General features: G+C 44.7%; 1 protein-coding gene across 2 annotated transcripts; it reads right to left on the bottom strand.

The window, feature by feature from the left end:
• Positions 1 to 57: 57 nt before the first annotated feature.
• On the bottom strand, positions 58 to 20,984 carry si:ch211-142k18.1. 2 transcript variants are annotated; one of them, XM_039750036.1, is made up of 3 exons: positions 20,811 to 20,984; positions 11,459 to 11,979; positions 58 to 1,498 (listed from the first exon to the last, which is right to left on the bottom strand). In XM_039750036.1, the coding sequence occupies exons 1-3, from the start codon at positions 20,844 to 20,846 to the stop codon at positions 1,306 to 1,308; spliced, it is 750 nt and encodes a 249-aa protein (XP_039605970.1). In that variant the 5' UTR covers positions 20,847 to 20,984; the 3' UTR covers positions 58 to 1,305. The 2 variants fall into 2 exon arrangements, with proteins under 2 accessions (XP_039605970.1, XP_039605971.1); XM_039750037.1 differs by having other exon boundaries at positions 11,580 to 11,979.
• Positions 20,985 to 21,227: the final 243 nt, after the last annotated feature.

Here is a 21,227-nt window from a genome sequence, read left to right as displayed (position 1 = left end):
TGCTGCCCGACTGAGCCCCTAGCTGTACAGAGGCTATACAGGAACATTACATTTATTTGCTTCACAGACATTTTTATTCAAAGCAACTTACAAAAAGGGTCAACATAAGTATGGGGTATGTGATACAGGACAAGGTGACAAAACTGATTGTGACAAGTGAAGAGCTCAGAACAAAATGCGAGACAATTTACAATTCATAGAGTATAAAAACCTAACACCAGTGAGACAGAAATTCAGCCAACAAGAAAGTCTTCAAACGCTTCTTAAATGCACTGAGGTGGGTGGAGGTGGGAAGCTCGGAGCTACACATGACGGGTCAGAATTGAGATTAGATGCCACACTGAAGTGGCAAAACCAGATGCCATTCATCAGCAGACCTGAGAGGGCAAGAAGGAGTGGAGGTCCTCCTCAGGGTCTCCATAGGTGTGGACACATTGACCACTCAGTAGGCAAACATCAAAGATGTGCAGTTAATGTGTGCCGCTACCGGCAGTCAAGAGAGGAGGGACACGTGTGTGATTAAGTGACATAGAAAATGGCAGGACATTAACTGTGGCTTAAAAAAACTCTATATCTGAGTCTTCCTCTCCAAACATAGTTCATTCATTGTGCAGGCCCCCCAAGCCACCCCTTAAACTCCACCCATGACTGATGGCTAGTGTGTCCGTTTTCAGACTCAAAGCGAAGAGGTCAGAGGACTTCATGAATCCGTTCTCATACATAATCTCAATGCAAAGATTCAATTATCTCCAGTCCCCCCCAAGCCCCCCAAATCTCATCAAAAACAGCACTACATCTTCCCAGCCTGCGCTTCATTTTTGGAAATGGGTAACGCGTGCAAGAAAGGTGTCTGGGGAGTCAATATGGAATGGAAAAGAAATTAAAGGTCATGGAAAACCCCCAGTAGCGCCACAATGAACTGCCACACCAAAAGCTCAGTGCCCCCCACGTCACGTGAGTACATTTTAAATTGAGTGATCCTCTCCATTTTCTTTTTTTCTTGCCGCTTTTCTTAAGTGCAACTCAAACCCTCAATGACTCTGAGTTCAGCGTGTCCCACCAGACGTCCCCCGGCCCTGTCACAAATGTACACTGGAGTTCATAAAATATCCTTGGCGGTCTCCGAAAGCGACATTCCTGTCCTGATCTAATTACAGACCTCCAGAGATCGGCAGGTAATTAATCACTCGCCTCGCTGCATGCGTCACGGCTCTCTAGCAAAGGAAGGACTCCTGGCGCTCCACATCCGACAAAACAGAAGTGTCGTCCTCCCGGCGCGACATCTGCTGCCTCGGTCAGGTGGGCTCAGACACATCCCCTCCAGGAGCAAGGGGAGGAAGAGGAGGAGGAGGAGGGGGGGACTCGCTCTCTGTTGCTGTGGTCAGGCTGGAGTTTAGTCAGCTGGGAATAAAGCTCTTGAGCCCCCCGCTCGAGATGGTTGGCAATGTCCGCTGTGGAGTGCAGCAGGTCTGCCGTAAGACGCACCTCTTCTTGAACTCTGTGAAGAAACCAAACGAGAAAATGATGCTGGAGTTTATAAAGTACATTACTGGCAGTAAATTACTATAAATATTGAAGTCAGTCAGTCATTGTTCAACCCACTATATCCTAACACAGGGTCACGGGGGTCTGCTGGAGCCAATCCCAGCCAGCACAGGGCACAAGGCAGGAACAAAGCCCAGGCAAGGTGCCAGCCCACCGCAGGGCACACACACACACACCCAGCTCACAGTAGGGACAATTTAGAATCGCCAATGCATGTAACCTGCATGTCTTTGGACTGTGGGAGGAAGCCCAGGCAAACACGGGGAGAACATGCAAACTCCACGCAGGGGGGACACGTCATTGTTGTTATTGTTTACATCCCTCCTCAGGCGGACATGGAGATTGCGGGTGACGTCATCCATTCTGTGGTTGCTAAATTACAAACACAGCACCCCGAGGTGCTTGTCCTAATCACTGGAGAATATAATCAAGTGACGCTGGACAAAACATTACCTGCCTTCTCCCAGTATGTGGATTGTAACACCCGGTAAATAGGACTATCGACCTACTGTATGCAAACGTTAAAGAGTCATACAGTGCCACCTCGCTGCCTGCGCTTGGTAAAACAGATCATAACCTGGCTCTGCTTCAGCCTCACTACAAACCAAGAGTGAGGGAACTACCTACAACTACACGATCATTCAGGAAGTGGTCCTCTGAGGCTCTGAGTGACTGGAACTACAGACTGGGATATCCTGCAGGGGTCACATAGTGAGAACATTGAGGAGGTTGTTGACTGCACTACTGACTACATCAACTTCTGTATGGACATTGTAGTTCCAGTAAGAACAGTACGCTGCTATGCTAACAACAAGCCATGGATTACAAGTGACATCAAGGAAGAAAAGGGCTTTTAAAGGCGGTGATCAGCATGAGCTCAAGCGCGTGCAGAAGGAACTCCAAGTCACAGCATGAAGGAAATGTGGGATGGGATGAAGATCATCACTGGCTGTAGCTCGAAGCAGGGTGCCACCATTGAGAGAGACGTGGAGAGAGCAAACCAAATGAACAACTTCTTTAACAGGTTTGATCACCCTAACCCACTCTCACCTCGGAGTACTGCACCCTCCGCCCATCCTTCTGCTGATACCAGCATAGGTGGGACATCCCCACCCTCAATCACAGCAGCCCAGGTAAGCAGAGAGCTGAGGAGACTTTGTGCCAGTAAAGCAGCGGGTCCAGATGGAGTATCTCCAAGACTGCTGAAGGTCTGTGCACTGGAACTGGGGAGTTTACTACAGCGCATCTTCAACCTCAGGCTGGGACAGAGGAAAACATGGAAAACATCTTGTATCGCCCCAGTCCCAAAAGTATCACGTCCTAGTGAGCTGAATGACTTCCGGCCTGTCGCTCTGACGTCACATGTGATGAAGACCATGGAGCGGCTGCTGCTTCACCACCTGAGGCCACAGGTCTGCGAACGCCTTTGACCCTCTGCAGTTCTCATACCAGGAGAAGGTGGGAGCGGAGGATGCCATCATCTATATGCTAAACGATCCCTCTCCCATGTGGACAGAGGCAATGGTGCTGTTAGAATTATATTTCTGGACTTCTCTAGCGCCTTCAACACCATCCAACCTCTGCTCCTCAGGGACAAGCTGACAGAGATGGGAGTAGATTCACACCTGGTGCCATGGATCGTGGACTATCTTAAAGACTGACCTCAGTATGTGTGTCTTGGAAACTGCAGGTCTGACATTGTGGTCAGCAGCACAGGAGTTCCACAGGGGAATGGACTTTCTCCGGTCCTGTTCAGCCAACATACATCGGACTTTCAATACAACTCAGAGTCCTGCCAGGTGCAAAAGTTCACTGACGACACTGCTATGGTGGGCTGCATCAGGAGTGGGCAGGAGGAGGAGTATAGGAACCTAATCAAGGACTTTGTAAAATGGTAAGACTCAAACCACCTACAACTGAACACCAGCCAAACCAAGGAGCTGGTGGTGGATTTTTGGAGGCCCAGGCCCCTCATGGACCCCGTGATCATCAGAGGTGACTGTGCAGAGGGTACAGACCTATAAATACCTGAGAGTGCAGCTGGATGATAAATTGGACTGAACTGTCAATACTGATGATCTGTACAAGAGAGGACAGAGCCGACTAAACTTCATTAGAAGGCTGGCGTCCTTCAACATCTGCAATAAGATGCTGCAGGTGTTCTATCAGTCGGTTGTGGCGAGTGCCCTCTTCTACACGGTGGTGTGCTGGGGAGGCAGCATAAAGAAGAGGGACAAACTGGTGAGGAAGGCAGGCTCTATTGTAGGCACAGAGCTGGACAGTTTGACATCTGTGGCAGAGCGATGGGCGCTGAGCAGACTCCTGTCAATCATGGAGAATCCACTGCATCCACTGAACAGGATCATCTCCAGACAGAGGAGCAGCTTCAGTGACAGACTGCTGTCACCATCCTGCTCCACTGACAGACTGAGGAGACCCCACACTATGAGACTCTTTAATTCCACCTGGGCAGGTAAACGTTAACACCACACAAGACATAGCAGCACTAGAAAAGGTCCAGAGAAGAGCGACTAGGCTGATTCCAGGGCTACAGGGGATGAGTTATGAGGAAAGATTAAAAGAGCTGAGCCTTTACAGAGATGAAGAGGAGACCTGAGTGAGATGTTAAAAAGTATAAAGGGAATTAGTCCATGACTTAAAAATGAGTTCCTCAATAACACAGGGACACAGATGGGGACTTGAAAATATTTTGTTAGTTGTGGGAATTACAACTCGAAGACACATGATATCCAATATGGTGTTCCACAAGGCTCTATCCTGGTCCGCTGTTATTCTCAATCTACATGCTTCCGTTAGGTCAGATTATCTCAGGGCACAACGTGAGCTACCACAGCTATGCTGATGACACACAGCTGTACTTATCAATGGCACCTGATGACCCCGACTCTCTTGATTCACTAACACAATGTCTGACTTGTATCTCAGAATGGATGAATAGTAATTTTCTCAAGTTAAATAAAGAGAAAACTGAAATTTTAGTGATCAGCAATAATGGATACAATGAAGCTATTAGAAATAAACTGGATACATTAGGATTAAAAGTCAAGACGGAGGTAAAAAGCTTAGGGGTGATTGTTGACTGTAATCTGAATTTTAAATCACATATTCATCAGATCATTAGGACAGCATTTTTTCACTTAAGAAACATAAGTAAAGTTAGACCTCTTTTATCACTGAAAGATGCTGAGAAATTAGTTCACGCGTTTGTTTTCAGTCGACTAGATTACTGTAACGCACTCCTCTCAGGACTACCCAAAAAAGATATAAATCGTTTGCAACTAGTGCAGAATGCAGCTGCTAGAATCCTAACTAGGAAAAGAAAATCCGAACACATTTCTCCAGTTTTGATGTCACTACACTGGTTACCTGTGTCATTCAGAATTGACTTTAAAATTCTGCTTATGGTTTATAAAGCCTTGAATAATCTCGCCCCATCTTATATATCGGAATGTCTGACACCTTATATTCCAAATCGTAACCTCAGATCCTCAAATGAGTGTCTCCTTAGAATTCCAAGAACAAAACTTAAAAGAAGTGGTGAGGCGGCCTTCTGCTGTTATGCACCTAAAATCTGGAATAGCCTGCCAATAGGAATTCGCCAGGCTGATACAGTAGAGCACTTTAAAACACTGCTGAAAACACATTACTTTAACATGGCCTTTTTATAACTTCATTTTAATCGTAATTTAACTTAATCCTGATACTCTGTATGTTCAATTCATCATAATAACTATTCATGGTGGCTCTAAAATCGGTACTGACCCCTACTCTCTTTTCTGTTTCTTTTTCCGGTTTCTTTGTGGTGGTGGCCTGCGCCACCTCCACCTACTCAAAGCTTCATGATGCTCCAACAATGATGGACGGATTTAAAGTCAGAAGTCTACGTGACCATCATCATCATCAAGCCCTTCCGTGAGAATCCTAAATCCAAAGAGGACTGTTTCATTTATATTAGGTAGAATGCCCAGAGGGGACTGGGTGGTCTCGTGGTCTGGAATCCCTACAGATTTTATTTTTTCTCCAGCCGTCTGGAGTTTTTTTTGTTTTTCTGTCCCCTGGCCATTGAACCTTACTCTTATTCGATGTTAATGTTGATTTATTTTTTATAATTATGTCTTTCATTTTTCTATTCTTTAATATGTAAAGCACTTTGAGCTACTGTTTGTATGAAAATGTGCTATATAAATAAATGTTGTTGTTGTTGTTAAGGGTGAATTTCACACAAACGTTAGGAAGTTATTCTGTACACAGAGAACCACAAATACATGGAATAAGTGACCAAGTACTGTGGTGGACAGGAGGACTTTAAGGACCTTCAAAACTTGACTTGATGTTATTTTGGAAGAATTAAGTGGACAGAACTAGCAAGCTTTGTTGGGTTTGAATGGCATGATCTTCTCCAGATTGATCTAATGTTCTAAAGGGTGTTGTAAATAGCGGTCAGGTTTCAGGGTTGGAGCACCTTCTTGCGGGTTGCTCATCTTCTAAATGAGATGTCTTCTTCCGTGAGCGCCCTACTTTTATAACTTTTGGGGTGGAAGGGTCAGGCTCAATTGCCCTCACTGGGGTGGAAAAGGAAGACAAGACAGTTGGTGATGGTGCCCTCTGGTGTCCCGAGGTGGTAGCACTTAACTCTGACGAGCCAAGAAGTTGAGCCTCTGATATGCATGTGTGACACTAGAAACTGAAAATTTAATAAATCACTCCCTGATGTAGAACACGGAAACTAACTGGCGTATAATGTGAGAAAAACGCAATCAGGGATGGGTGGGTACAAAGAAAACAGACCGGTGTACAGTGGAAAGTGCCATAAATAGCTTGCTGCGGTGGGCTGGCGCCCTGCCCGGGGTTTGTTTCCTGTCTTGCGCCCTGTGTTGAATGGGATTGGCTCCAGCAGACCCTCGTGACCCTGGAGTTAGGATATAGCGGGTTGGATAATGGATGGATGGATGGATGGATAAATAGCTTGATTTACACTACCCCAAAATCATCCTGGCATATTCCACCCACTAGCACTAACTATGCAAGAAAAGTCAGAGTCCCGGCAGAGCCCTCATTTTCATTTCAATGAGGCTCCATCATGGGTCATTTTCTGCTTCTAAATGGACTCCTGCCTTGGCCAACCATCAAAACACACAGCAGTCGGTTAATGTGCCACATCAGTACAAATGATGCCAGTCATCAGGGTGTCGTATCGCTGGGTAGCCAAGTGGCAGCACACAGCTTTATTGCTGCCTCTCTTAAAGGAATACTCCTCCCGAAAAGGGGGAAATAAGCCTTTGATCCCCTGCTGAATCTGTAAGTTTGCTCACTTAGAAAGAAATGAGTAGTCTCCCATGTTTATAGCAGTTTCATTTTAATGGAGAGAGACAGAACATCAACCAAAAATCCAGAAAAATCACCGGACATAAAAGTTAGAAATTGATTTGTAGGTCATTGAGAGAAATAAGGATTTGATCAACTACAACCCAGCCAGAATCCTGGCTCCCACAAAATGGCTGTGTGCCCACCTGGCACACACAGATTACAATCAATCACTCCCAGATACTCCTGATCTCAACTCGTGATGTGTATAAAGCACAACTGTCCAACAGAGCCAATTTCTTCCATTCTGACCTCTCCACCAACATGGGCAACACCAAAAAACTGTCAAAGGACTTTGAAATCTTACAGCGCCCTCAAAGGTCCCCCCGCTCAAGAAGACACGTGTACATGTGGGGGGACCTTGGGAGTGCTGCAAGATTTCAATCCATTATGGTGCAGTGCGTTACCAATGGTGTTCTTGGTGATTGTGGTGGTCCTAACTACCTTCAGATCATTAACAAACTCCTCCCGTGTAGTTGTGGGCCGATCCCTCACCTTTCTCATCATCATCCTCACCCCATGAGGCAGGATCTTGCATGGAGCTCCAGACCGAGGAGATGGTCATTTGGTGGTCATTTCTGAATTATCACACCAACAGTTGTTACCTTCTCACCAAGTTTGTTGCTGGTGGTCTTGTAGCCCACTCCAGCCTGACATCCTTTGACAGCTCATGGTGGTGGAGAGGTTGGAATGGAAGAAATTGATTCTGTGGACAGGTGGGCTTCATACACATCACGAGTTGAGGTCAGGAGTATCTGGAATTGATTGATTGATTAATTGGTTGATTGCAATCTGTGCTGTGGGAGTCAGAATTCTGTTTGGGTTGTAGAGGATCAAATCCTTATTTCTCGTAATGACAAGCAAATCAATTTATAACGTTTATGTGTGTAAATGAGAGGGAGGTCAGTGGAATGGTGAGGACGAGGGGAGTAGAGTTGGTGAAGGTGGCTGAGTTTAAATATTTGGGACAAACAGTACAGAGTAATGGGGATTGTGGAAGAGAAGTGAAGAAGAGAGTGCAGGCAGGGTGGAGAAGAGTGTCAGGAGTGATTTGTGACAGACGGGTATCAGCAAGAGTGACAGGGAAGGTCTACAGGACGATAGCAAGACCAGCTGTGTGATATGGGCTGGTGACGGTGGCACAGGAGACAGAGTTAAAGATGCTAAGATTTGCATTGGGGGTGATGAGGATGGATAGGATAAGAAATGAGGACATTAGAGGGTCAGCTCAGGTTGGACGGGTGGGAGACAAAGTCAGAGAGGCGAGATTGCATTGGTTTGGACATGTGCAGAGGATAGATAGATAGATAGATAGATAGATAGATAGATAGATAGATAGATAGATAGATAGATAGATAGATAGATAGATACTTTATTAATCCCAAGGGGAAATTCACAAATTGAAGGATGAGGGGTATATTGGGAGAAGGATGTTAAGGATAGAACTGCCAGGGAAGAGGAAAAGAGGAAAGTCTGGAAAAGTTTATGGATGTGTTGAGAGGGGACATGCAGGTGGTGGGTGTGACAGAGTAAGATGACGAGGACAGGAAGACATGGAAGAAGATGATCTGCTGTGGCAACCCTAACTGGAGCAGCTAAAAGAAGAAGAGGAAGAACGAGATATAGTTTTGGCAAATGTCGCATTACAAATAGTCCAGAATGCAAGATTCAAGCAGAATCTTCTGTGCCCATCTCTTACAAAATTTTGACCAAGAAGAGAAAAGTCCCCCACTTGTGTTCGATCAGACAGAGCTGCCAGGCAAGAACAAAAGACGGCGGCGTAAGAGGAGGTTTATGGATGTGCTGAGAGGGGACATGCAGGTGACGGGTGTGACAGAGCAAGATGACGAGGACAGGGAGAAATGGAAGAAGATTATCCACTGTGGTGACCCCTAATGGGAGCAGCCAAAAGAAGAAGATGTTCTGGTTGATGTTCTGTCTCTCTCCACTAAAATGAAACTACCATAAACATGAGAGACTCTTCATTTCTTTGTTAGTGAGTAAACTTACAAATTCAGCAGGGGACCAAAGACTTATCCCCCCCCACTGTATGTTACTTAGTCCATGTAAGTAGGGGTGGTGGCTGAGAAAACACTTTAATGTCACATTTACATGCAGAAAGGAAAGAAAAAACTTTATGATATAATAGAATCCCATATGTTGTATAACATCAAATGATGTTAAAAATGTTAATGGAAAAAAGGAAAAAAAAATCTCCCATTACTGGCGTTGCATAATCCACATGTCGGATATCCAGTAGTATGCTTAAAATGTAAAAAATGCATGCTATTTTCCTAAAATTCAGGTAAAATTTTGTTATAATGAACTGCCAGGGACTTAAAAAATATTTCTGTATTTGTCACTATAGTGCTTTCTTTAACTTGCGTCCAGGCGTTTGCAATCATTTCAGTAGCTTCTTTCATGTTAATTTTAATTTCCTCCTGCCTACAAGTTATGCTGACGAGAATTTTTCTCAGCATTTCCTTGCGATGACACACTTTCAGGGTGCAAGTGATGCCCAAACCCAATGGCTGAAGCACTGCTGTGCAATTGGGTGGGAGGAATTCAACGTGAACATTATCTAAATGTGGAAACATGTTGTGGGCAGCACAGTTATCAGTCAGGTGCCGAATCATCCTTTTCTTCTTCATACTGTGAGGTTTCTGAACTTTTTTGGGATCCTCCCACCCAACAGGAACATCCTGCTGAAGTGCGTCCTGAAGTGCGATTGCAGCGTCTGTTTAAGATTGTTTGCCCGTTGTCGGGGCAGGGCAACAGGGGGCTCACAGCTCAAAGGGGAATCCTAAAAGACTGTGGGCACGCTATAAGTCCCTGTCTTACACCCCAAAACACGAGGCCGAGTCTCAGTACCAAATAAAGCAAAACCAGCTTTATTCAGCTTGAAACAAGAACGGTGTGGCTATTTATTGTAGCGGGATCTGCCACTCTGCTATACACGGGCACAGCAGTCAGGCAGGTCATGCCCAGGTTAGTGGCTAAGTAATCCTGTTCCCTACATTTACTGTGTTCCTTGCACCACCCATCGAGATCTTTTCTGTTTTCTTTGGCGGAGAGACGCAGCAGAGCTGTGAGCCTGCTGTTGCCCCGGCAACAGATAAACAGTCCTCCACAGACGCGGTGATCGCACTTCGGGACGCTCTTCGGCGTGTTGTCCAGTTGTGGGAGGTCCCAAGAGAGTTACAAACCTCACATTTTCTTGAATGAGTGCCCCATTAATAGGAATGTTTCTTGAACGAGCATCACTGAACCACATAAAAACAGCTTTGTCGATGTCTTCAAATGCAGAAGTTCACATACGTTTGCAACCTGAGAATTTTCTTCTTTTTTTTGCTCAGTCTTTCAAGAAAGTAGACAGTGTCGATGGCGAAATTCCGAATTCACTGGCAACATCTTTTTTGTTTTTGCTGCAATCAAGAGCTGCAAAAATGTAAAGTTTTTTTTTTCTAATATGAGCTGTTCTTGTTTTTTTCGTGTCTGCCGTTTCTATAAGAGGGTGACGATGAGTTCAATTCCAATGAATGTTTTTCAGATGTTGACGAGCAAAAAGCAAAAGGTATCACTGAAAACCACCAAAAACAAACACAGCAAATAAAAACCAAAAAAATAACAGTACGAGGAAAGTTCAAAGAAAGAAAGAAAAAGTTACAATGTTACTGTTAGGGCGGTTGGTGGCGCAGTGGGTAGCGCTGCCACCTCACAGTTAGGACACCCGGGATCGCTTCCTGGGTCCTCCCTGCCTGTGTGGAGTTTGCATGTTCTCCCCGTGTCTGCGTGGGTTTCCTCCCACAGTCCAAAGACATGCAGGTTTGGTGCATTGGCGATTCTAAATTGTCCCTGGTGTGTGGGTGGGCTGGGGCTTGTTTCCTGCCTTGCACCCTGTGTTGCCTGGGATTGGCTCCAGCAGACCACCGTGGCCTTGTGTTAGGATATAGCGGGTTGGATAATGGATGGATGGATGTTACTTTTGCATTACCTTTTCTTTTTTTGTATGAAAAGCAGCAATTGCTATTCACCTTAATTAAAGGATAAGTGTCTGTGTGCCCATCTGGTTGCTCTGTCATTCCAACAGATGGTGTATCACAGACATTTGTAATATTAAAATGCATTGTATTTGTCACTCCAACAGATGGTGCATCATAAACATTAACACTGCTTTCATGAATCCCACTCTAAATTAGATATAACAGAGACGGATACATTGCATTAGACCCCCGTGACCCTGTAGTTAGGATATAGCTGGCTGGATAATGGATGGATGGATGGATGCTGTCACTCCGTGTTCGGATTCTGTTTTGGCTTTACACAAAGTCGCATAGTGATGACGAAAGTGCGCCCAAACCCGGAACATTACGTGCAGTGCGAGTTCAGGCTAGAAGAGAGAAGGATAGAAGGCCTGGGGATGTAGGGGGGCAATCGCGCTTGAGGACGGTACGATACATACATGCCTGGTGTGAGTTTCATCTTGTGTTTCAGTGCTCCGAGCCTGAACCGAGTTTATGACACTTACTTTTCAAAATCAAAGAGGGATCCTACAAAGTCACCCCCTCGTTGAGTTTCAAACTCCACCATCATTTTCTTCATCATCTCCTCAAACCTGACATTGTCCTCTTTGATTCCCAGTAGCACACCTGTGATGATGTCTCTGTACGGCTCCTTTCCGATATCCTTATTGATGGTGGAGAAGAGGCCCTTAATGGTGGCCTCGTTCTTGTGGACAAGTCTCTTAATGTGGTCGAGTTCCTCCTGCCAGTTGGGAGTGTTGAGCTTGTGGGAAGTGCAGCCTGTGGAGACACCAGAAGGTCTGGCGATGTGGAAGGTGACAGAACACTGACCTAAAGGGGATGCTGGCTTGGCTGCCACCGTCTTTCTTGGAATTCTCCTAGCTTCTCCTCCACTGCTGATGTTATGAAGTACCGCATGATCCCCGGAGCCAATGTCATTTTCACCATCTGCACTTTGTGAAACCCTGCCAGGTACCAGGTTGGCTCCAAGTGCTATCAACAGCAGCCAGCACTGCAGTGTCTTGGCCTAAACGGAAACAAACGACTCTCATTAGCCTGCAGACCTGCTAGGACCAAACTCACTGAAGAGACTCTTCCTGTTTGCTTGGTGAATGGAGTTTGTTCACCTTGGTTAATTAACCTTTGTATACCTGAGATTTTTCACAAACACTATTACATACCTGGGGTCATCAGAGACCTGGCATAAGCATTTACAATTAAAATGAACCACAAATAACCATAGCTGTCCAAACGTTTTTATTGATATCTCTACCTGGAACACTTTACTCTTTTATAAACTAATTGTTAATACAGTCGACCCTCACTATACGACCGGCCTGACATGCGAACAACTTGGTTTACGACCAAAATTTTTGTTTTGAATTACGACCAACGTCTTAAATTTACGACCCAAATTACGTCACGTGTATCCGCTTGTGCGATTGTAAACAAACAGCCGAGAGCGTTCGTATGCGTCAGTCCGAGGCCAGATACGTGTGTTTATGCAGTGATTTATATAATTTATTTCACAATAGCCCCAAAAAAGCTAGAAAATAAGCTAAGGAATGAAGAGAAGGTAACAAAGGTAAAGAAAGTGGTCACAATCGAAATGAAAAAGGAAATTGTGCGGAAATATGAGAGTGGCGTTTGTGTGACCGATCTCTCTAATACGTGTACAGCATGTTGAAATCCACCATCTCTACAATTTTACAAAGAAATGATTTAACCAGCTTCCATTTCATTCTCCTCCTCCCTTCCTGCCAGCCAAAGACGTCAATTTAACTCTTTCAGGGCTGATGTCGACTTTTGTCAAAAGGAGTAGCTGACGATGGTAATCAGCTGTAAACTGTAACAAAACGAACCGTTATGTTTTAGTTGGACTCTCGGTGCAAGAAGGAAAATTAGCTTCAATGGTTTGACGGAGATTTCTTGCGCTTGAAGGGAAAAAAAAAATGGCACTGACATAATGGCGAGAGATCAAAGCGAATGTGTAAAGCAAAATACAATGTGGATGAAGTTCTGCCTACTATCTCTGAACTGAGCCATGACTTGCCGGACTCCGATTTTGATGCAAGTGATCGAAAACAAACGTGAGGTTCCACCTTCATCTGACTGGTCCCCAGCTAATCGTGGCGCTAAGCAGGTTCATACAGCTGGCACCCCTACGACATTGTTCACCAGGGAGGACTGCCACTTAACAATGATAAGAGGTAAAAGCCAGATTGCAATGCACTGCGACCATGACCGGTGCAGCTGCCACCCCAGCCATGCGAAGACAGCCTGGCAGCAAGCCTGCCACACATTCTTGGCAAACTGGCAGCCACAGCATGCAGCAACAGACGTTTTATGTTGATTTCTGTGTGAAACCCTTGCTTATTATTATTCAGCCCTCAAAGAGTTAAACGGTGAGTACAGTATGAAATTGCTGTTTCTGGTAGGCTGGGCGCCTTTTATAACGTTTTGGTTAGCACTTTAGAAAAATTACTGGCATTTTTAGTAAATGATGCACATTATGCGACCCTCTTTATTATGAAAAGGTTTCTGTGGGAGGTTCGGAGCGCATTATGGGTATTTCCATCATTTCTTATGGGAAAAATAGTCTTGACTTAAAACAAAGTTAAGTTACATCGAGCCCTCGTGAGCGAATTGAGTTTGTAAGACAAGTGTCCACTGTACCTTTATGGTTTAATATTTATATAAAATTACACAATCATAGTCTGCCACTCAGCACAGTAGTTGCAGATCATTTACTTTTTTTGATGATCAATGCAATGTGGCACCTTCTGTGTTTATTTGGCACCTTCTGTGTTTCGTTCTCCACGTTTTCTGCTGTAAGAAGATGTTTCAGGTGATATGAAGCCCCCACAGTTGCCTGCCATCTTCACTTTCAACCTCAAAGCTGCCCAGAACATTCAGTCAAACACCCAAAGGCATCACAAGCCTCTCGATGCACCGTCTTACTCTGTTGTTCATCGTTTGTCTCCGACTCTCTTTGATTTGTCAACTGCCGTCATTGACAGGGAATCATTCAAGGGTTTCCTACGCTGATAAGCATCAGTGACACTTCTTCTCTTATCTCTTAACTCTCTAGACTTGTAAAAACCCAAAAAATAAGCAACACGATAGAAACAAAGTTGTAATGAAGATACATGGATTCCCTGAAATCCTCAACAAAGCAGGCTTTGTTCGCTTGCTGTTTACAAAGCAGCACTAAAAACACTGACGCTTCACCGTCTTGGGGGTCGATGGCGACACGATATATTTTAGGAGATTTTTACATTTCTTTTAACCATTTTGGCATATTCTCGGTAGTAAATTGTTGCAGATGAAATGAATGACGCATACAAGGGGAACTACATCCACACTATATCATATCATATGACGCCACGATAAGAATTCTTTAATTTATATAATGCTTTTCTCATGACATGAAGTAGTAATAGTAGTAGTTTATTTATATAGCGCCCTTCACAGACAAAAGGTAACAGAGCGCTGAAAAGCAAATCCAGTATAAATATAAGAGTTCAAAGAAAACATAAGCAAAACCAATAAAACCAATAAATAAACAAACTGGAACTATTCAGCCCTGATTAACAGCCTGTTTAAAAAGAAATGTTTTAGTTGTTTTTTAAAAGAATCAACAGACTCAACTCCACGCAGGCCACAAGGCAGGCTCTTCCATAGTCTCGGTGTCACAGACTGAAAGGCACGATCCCCACGGGCTTTTAGCCGAGTGCTTAGGACAACAAGAAGACCCTGTTGCCCAGATCTGAGGGTCCGGTAAGCTGTATGGCATTGGAGCAGACAGGTTAGGTACTCAGGGGCCTGTCCATGCAAAGCTCTGAAAGTGAGTATCAAAACTTTCAAATGAATTCTATAAAACACTGGGAGCCAGTGCAGTGTGTCCAGCATGGGGGTGATATGATCAGTCCGGCTAGCTGGCGCGAGTTCGGAGCCTGGCAGCTGCATTTTGAACTAACTGAAGGCGTGAGAGAGAGACCTGTAAAGAGAGCATCACACTAATCAAATAACAGAATGAATAAGCTTCTCCAATTCTGATTTTGAAACAACATTTCTCAGTTTTGAGAGATTTCTTACATGAAAGAAACACGAGCGGCTGAATGACCCTACATACTCATCAAGTGTCAGGGACTGGTCAAAAATAACCCCAAGGTTACGTAGACTCGACTTAATAACTGGAGAGACAGAAGATCATTTTAAACTGATCTCAGAATGGAGAACAGGACGAGCAACAATTAGTACCTCAGTTCAACTGTAGGTAATTACTACTGAGCCAGGCGTTAACCTGAGACAGACAATCAACCAAAGTGACCAAAGTATTAATTTGGTTAGACTTAAATGAAAAATAAAGCTGTATATCATCTGCATAGAGATAACACGAGATGTCCTTAAAAGAGTCTGTGACAGAGAAAGGATACATAAAGAGAAAAGTACGGTCCAAGAACCGAGCCCTGTGCCACTCCACATGTCAGATGAAAAGCCAGCCACACCGACTGAGAAACTCCTATTTGACAAATACGGGGAGATCCAATCCAAAGCAGAGCCAGAGACACCGAACAGATCTAATCTACTAATTATTAAGTATCAAAAGCTGCGGTAAGACCTAACAGTACAAGCACAGAGCACCGGCCTGCATCGGCAGCAATTAAAAGAGCATTAAAAACTTTTAGAAGAGCTGTTTCTGTAGAATGTCGCCTCCGAAAACCAGATTGAAAAGAATCAAAGAGCCGCTGCTTTTCTAAGAAGGAGGACGCTGGAATCAAACCCACAATCTGATAACTGCAGAGCAGCTGCACTGCCACTGAGCCACCCCATAGGAGCTGTAAACATGGCATCACGGGTGGCTAGCGAAGGGTTAAAACCTTACCAGGATTTTGTCTGCCAGTCTAAAACGTGACCCATGTGTTTTGTATCCCATTTCTCTTTCAAAAGTGAAAGGAGCCTAATTGACCATCCATGTGATCAACAGACAAAGGAGAAGCTGAACTTGAATCAGAACCACGTTATTGCTAGCGTGTGAAACATTCCAGAATTGACTCTGGTTAGGTGGAAAAACATGGGCTGCGAGACAATACAATTTCAACCCAGTATTAAACACACATGGCTGGCGCCCTGCCCGGGGTTTGTGTCCTGCCTTGCGCCCTGTGTTGGCTGGGATTGGCTCCAGCAGACCCCCGTGACCCTGTAGTTAGGATATAGCAGGTTGGATAATGGATGGATGGATGAATTAAACGGACACTGTGAATACCACTATACAAATACAACAAGGCTGCAGGTCATCACAGAATTGGATGAAGAGCCATTGAATGTTCCTGTCACATGATACAATCTGTCTGAGATGAATTCAGGAATATGGACCATCACCACAGCCCTGTACTGAATAGACAGTTAGAAAATGAATGGAGATGGCCCTCCAGATGACTATGGCCTACTGGCCTTCTCGGTCTTTGCTAAAACAATGCTGCAGAAATATGGACAATGAAAATAAGATTTTCCAGACCCTGCTAAATCAAGAAGGGGGCACATCATCCTCAATCACCCAATATGTTTTGTGATTGTCTATGTTACTAGAGCGGGCTTTGAAAGATTTGAAGCCCTTCACTTTTTTACATTTTGCTCTGCTGCAGCCTTGCACTTGTCATGTTTCAGCCAGCATGTCTCCTCTTGCTGGGTTTCAAAGTGATGTTTCTTGTTTGTTTTGTGTCATTTTATTTATATTCATGTTTATATTATGTACATGGGCGGCACGGTGGCGCAGTGGTAGCGCTGCTGCCTCGCAGTTAGGAGACCTGAGTTCGCTTCCTGGGTCCTCCCTGCGTGGAGTTTGCATGTTCTCCCCGTGTCTGCGTGGGTTTCCTCCGGGCACTCCGGTTTCCTCCCAAAGACATGCTGGTTAGGTGGATTGGCGATTCTAAATTGGCCCTAGTGTGTGCTTGGTTTGTGTGTGTGTCCTGTGGTGGGTTGGCACCCTACCCAGGATTGTTTCCTGCCTTGTGCCCTGTGTTGGCTGGGATTGGCTCCAGCAGACCCCCGTGACCCTGTGTTTGGATTCAGCGGGTTAGAAAATGGATGGATGGATTATGTACATTCTTCTTTGTGGGTGGCATGGTGGCGCAGTAGATAGTGCTGCTGACTTGCAGTTAGTAGACTTGGGTTTGCTTCCCGGGTTCTCCCTGTGTCTGTGTGGGTTTCCTCCCACAGTCCAAAGACATGCAGATTAGGTACGTTGGCGATCCTAAATTGTGCTTGGTGTACTGTGTGTGTGCCCTGCGGTGGGCAGGCACCCTGCCCAGGGTTTGTTTCCTGCCTTGCGCTCTGCGTTGGCTGGGATTGGCTCCAGCAGACCCCAGTGACCCTGTATTTAGGATATGAGGGTTGGATAATGGATGGTCATTCTTCTTTGTATGAGTGTATAAGTGAATGTGGCCTCGACTATGTTGATTGTGTTTTGTGGGCGGCTCCCCGAGGGCGGGGCCACCTGCCAATCACCATCAGGGACAGCCCTCCATTCTATTTAAGGAACAGCCTCCCATAGTTCCTAGCGGTTTACTGACTGCGGTGTTTCAGGTGAGTTTTTGTGCGATTGCGCTGCTTTGTGTTTTCTAGAGTTTCAACCCTATGCTCTGCTTTTGACTTCACCTCTTGAATTCTGTTTTTTTTTTTTTACTGTGCTTTTTGATATTTTTGAACCCCTGCTCAGTTTTTGACCACGATTTTTGGATTCCAGATTGGGACTCTGTTTACTGTGTATCGCCTTACCGTTCAGGCATCTCCTTGTGCTCTTCAGAGCTCACAGAACCTTTTGTGAAAGTAACCCTTTTACTTTAATGAAGATTTGCTCTTGGCCATTTTTGTTTCAAGTCGGGGTATTTTTAACTGTTTTTCCGACCTCTAGTGGGCAACCTTGGAATTATTTTCAGTTCCTGAGATTTTGGGAGTTCCAAATCATGAAAGTGCTATAATCTTTAATTTTTCCCCACATCAAGCAACACTTAATACCCGAGTATGACAAAGGACTCTCAGACAGTGAAAAACCAGATTCTGTTCACCAATAGGACCAAGATTAGCATCACGTCTGGAGGAAACTGGGCATCACCTGTGAAACACCATTCCAATGGGAGAGAGAGCGTGGTGGTAGCCACATCAAGCTATGGGCTTGTTCCTCAACAGCAGGGACTGGGAGGCTAAATGGAGCAAATCAGAGAGATTGAAAACCTGCTGAGATCACTCCAGACCACTGACTGGGTGAAAGATTCAAAGGTTCACCTTCCAACAGTACAACACTGGAGTGGCTTAGGGGCAACTTTGAGAATACTCAGACGTTACCCAGCAAGAGCCCAGAATTGAATCCAATCGAACATCTTTGGAGGAACCCGAAAACAGCTGAACACCAATGGTCTCCATCCAATCTGACAGAACGTGAGAGGAGAAAATCCTCAAATCAGGGTGTGCAAAGTCAGTCAAGTCAATCCTATGAAGACTCCAGGCTGCTATCACTGCCAAAAGGGGCTTCAGCAAACTACTGAGTAAAGAGTGTCAGCACTTGTGTCAATGGGATATGTCATTTGTTTATTTTTAAAAAGTTTTTAAAAAATCCTAAAATTCTGTTTTCATTTTTGTTATTGCGTGATAATGAGTGTTAATTGACAAGGGAATAGATATCTATTGCATTCTACACAAACAAGCTGTATTCCCCATCTAGGATGGGATGAAAATGAAAGGATTAATGTAGACCTCCGTGCTAAAGTTTGTAGTGCACCATGCAAGGCGTGTCTCTCTTATATGCCATTTGGTATGGGATTCGTAAAAGCAGTGTCAATGTTTGTGATGCTCCATCTGTTGGAATGCTAAACACAATGCATATGTCTCTCTTATTTGCTGTTTGGTATGGGATTCGTAAAAGCAGTGTTAGGTTTCAGCACTAGCGTTGACAGTGCAGTGTGACTGTCCTGTTGCTCTCATAATCTCAGTTATACGCCATTTTTGAATCGGTGTCATAAAAACAGTGTTATTGTTTGTGATGCACCATCTGTTGGAATGACGATTGCAGTGCATCCATTTCTATTAAATTTCATTTGGTACAAGATTTGTATAAACAATGCTAATGTTTGCGATGCGCCATCTGCTGGATAACAGACATATAACAAATGGACAAACATACAAACACCTGTCCTTTTATTAAAGTTTGATTATTACTTACAAAAAGTAGTCAACTGGTAGTTTTATTTTTCCACTCTAATTATCTTCTAAAGGTGTTTCATGATGTTTGCTTACATAGACCTTCCTCCACATTCCACTACAGCGTCTCTCCATTCGCGCGATGTCCTGGTGGACCCTCTCTTATGTTCATCAGAGGTCGCTCCCATGTTCTCGGGTAAAAAAATATCCAAACGAGATTGTAGGAAATAATAGATTGTAGGTTGTACTGCACCAGGACGTTTGGATAGCTTTAGCACTTATTAGGGGCTTGGCCTCTCCCACCAGGTATTTCCTTTATATTTTACATATACAGTACAGTATGTTAGTTTGAATAGCATTGGTCCCTCTTGGAGTTTTCACACAATCATCAATGCATGCCAGGACGCGGCACGGAATGAAGCGGCGGCGGGCTCTCCAAGCCCCGGAAGCAGCCCCCCTAACAACGCCTCTGTGTTGCTCCCCAGCGCTAAGAAGGAAGAGTGGAGCTCCTCAATGCGTTCCTCGTGGATTTACGCCTTTGTATTCCCAAGAAAATTGTAACACATTCTTTTATGTCTGGTAAAAGCAACCTGTGCCTTCTTTTAGTGTTTGTTACCAGCTACCTGCTCGAGACAATGGATGGACCAACCTGACTGCATATTTCTGTACAATAAATGGACATTTTCCCAACCTTTTAAGTATAAACCCCTGGCTGTTTTTGAATGAATAAGAAGTGAGAGAGAGAGAAAGAGAGCGTACTGAGAGCAGAGTGGCGCAGTAGTAGCACTTAATAATGACGCAGGAGTTCAGACTCCGTGTCCTCTGTGTGTCAAGTCTGCACGTTCTCGCTGTGTCCTCGTGGCTTTCCTCGGGGAGCCTCAGTTTCTTCACACAGTCCAGAGACGTGCAGGTCATGTGGATTGCCGATGCGAACTGGCCCGTGTGTGTGTGTGTGCGTGCGTGTTATTACGTTTCGATAGACTGGCGCCCCCAGAAGTTTGCCCCATATGCTTTCTGGGATTGGCTCCAGCTTCCTCACGACCCTGCTCCAGGATAAACCAGGTTTAAAAAATGGATGGCTAAGGTTGTAAGCAAAAAACAAAAGCTTTGCAATACACGATTTTGGGTTGTCTCCACCGCCACTAACGTTAGCAATAAATTAAATTCCATTTAATTTAAATTTAAATTTAATTTAAATGTCATTTCAGCTCAAAATATACTTCTAATAATATTCTGAACATGAGCATGTATTATAAAGTAAATGTAACTTCTCAAAGAAAAAAAATCTTTTTATCAAAAATGCGTTCTCTCTCAATCCGATGTCTCGCGGAAACGGTTTGTAGTAGAGAACCTGTACTTTCCGAAATTGATTCAGCACGTAAGCAGACGTAAATGTATAAAGTATATCGATTTGTTTGCGCGAGAGATTTTTTTCGTCGTGGGGGGTCTCACTGCAGATTAACGAAATGCATTTGAACGTAAAGGGAATTAAAATTTCCGTAATCCGGAACCCATCCCGACAGCATCCGAAGTTAGACGGATACCTATTGTGGATTTGATCCAGCACGGTAGTGCAGGCAGCTAACCGCTGCGTCACCGGGTCGCCGCTTGTATTCCCCAATTCGTACTTTTAGGTCACAATTTCACTTTTCTACTCACTCTGTTAGGAGAGCCACAGGCTGTTTGCATCGCCATGACAAAGTTTTCGCGACCTCTTCTTTCTGTCTGCTTCAGCCCTGGTCTAATTCACTGGTTCATTGTCTCAAGTCCGACAGCATCAAACAGCAGCACTCGCAGCTGAGACAAGACCCCCGTAAGCCGGTCGAAGACCGTGAACGCTTTCTGCAGCTGAACGACGAGGCCGCCCGCCTATCATCTATTTAACATATGGGGCCCGATAATGACTGTCAGATGTGTCCGTGTGCCTGCGTGTGTGTGTGTGTGTGTTTAGTTTGGGATGCAGGGAATTTTAAGTGAAGAAACATCTTAGCATCGGCCTAAAGAAACAAAGCTTGCACTGGGGCACCCAATCACGGATGACTGCGAGCCATGAGGCGTCTTGACGTCGTCTGAACT

The sequence above is a fragment of the Polypterus senegalus genome, chromosome 3 (assembly GCF_016835505.1).
Source record: "Polypterus senegalus isolate Bchr_013 chromosome 3, ASM1683550v1, whole genome shotgun sequence".
In the NCBI taxonomy this organism is placed as follows: domain Eukaryota; kingdom Metazoa; phylum Chordata; class Cladistia; order Polypteriformes; family Polypteridae; genus Polypterus; species Polypterus senegalus.
Note: the sequence above shows the minus strand (reverse complement) of the source record. Positions and strands in the feature narration are given on the sequence as shown.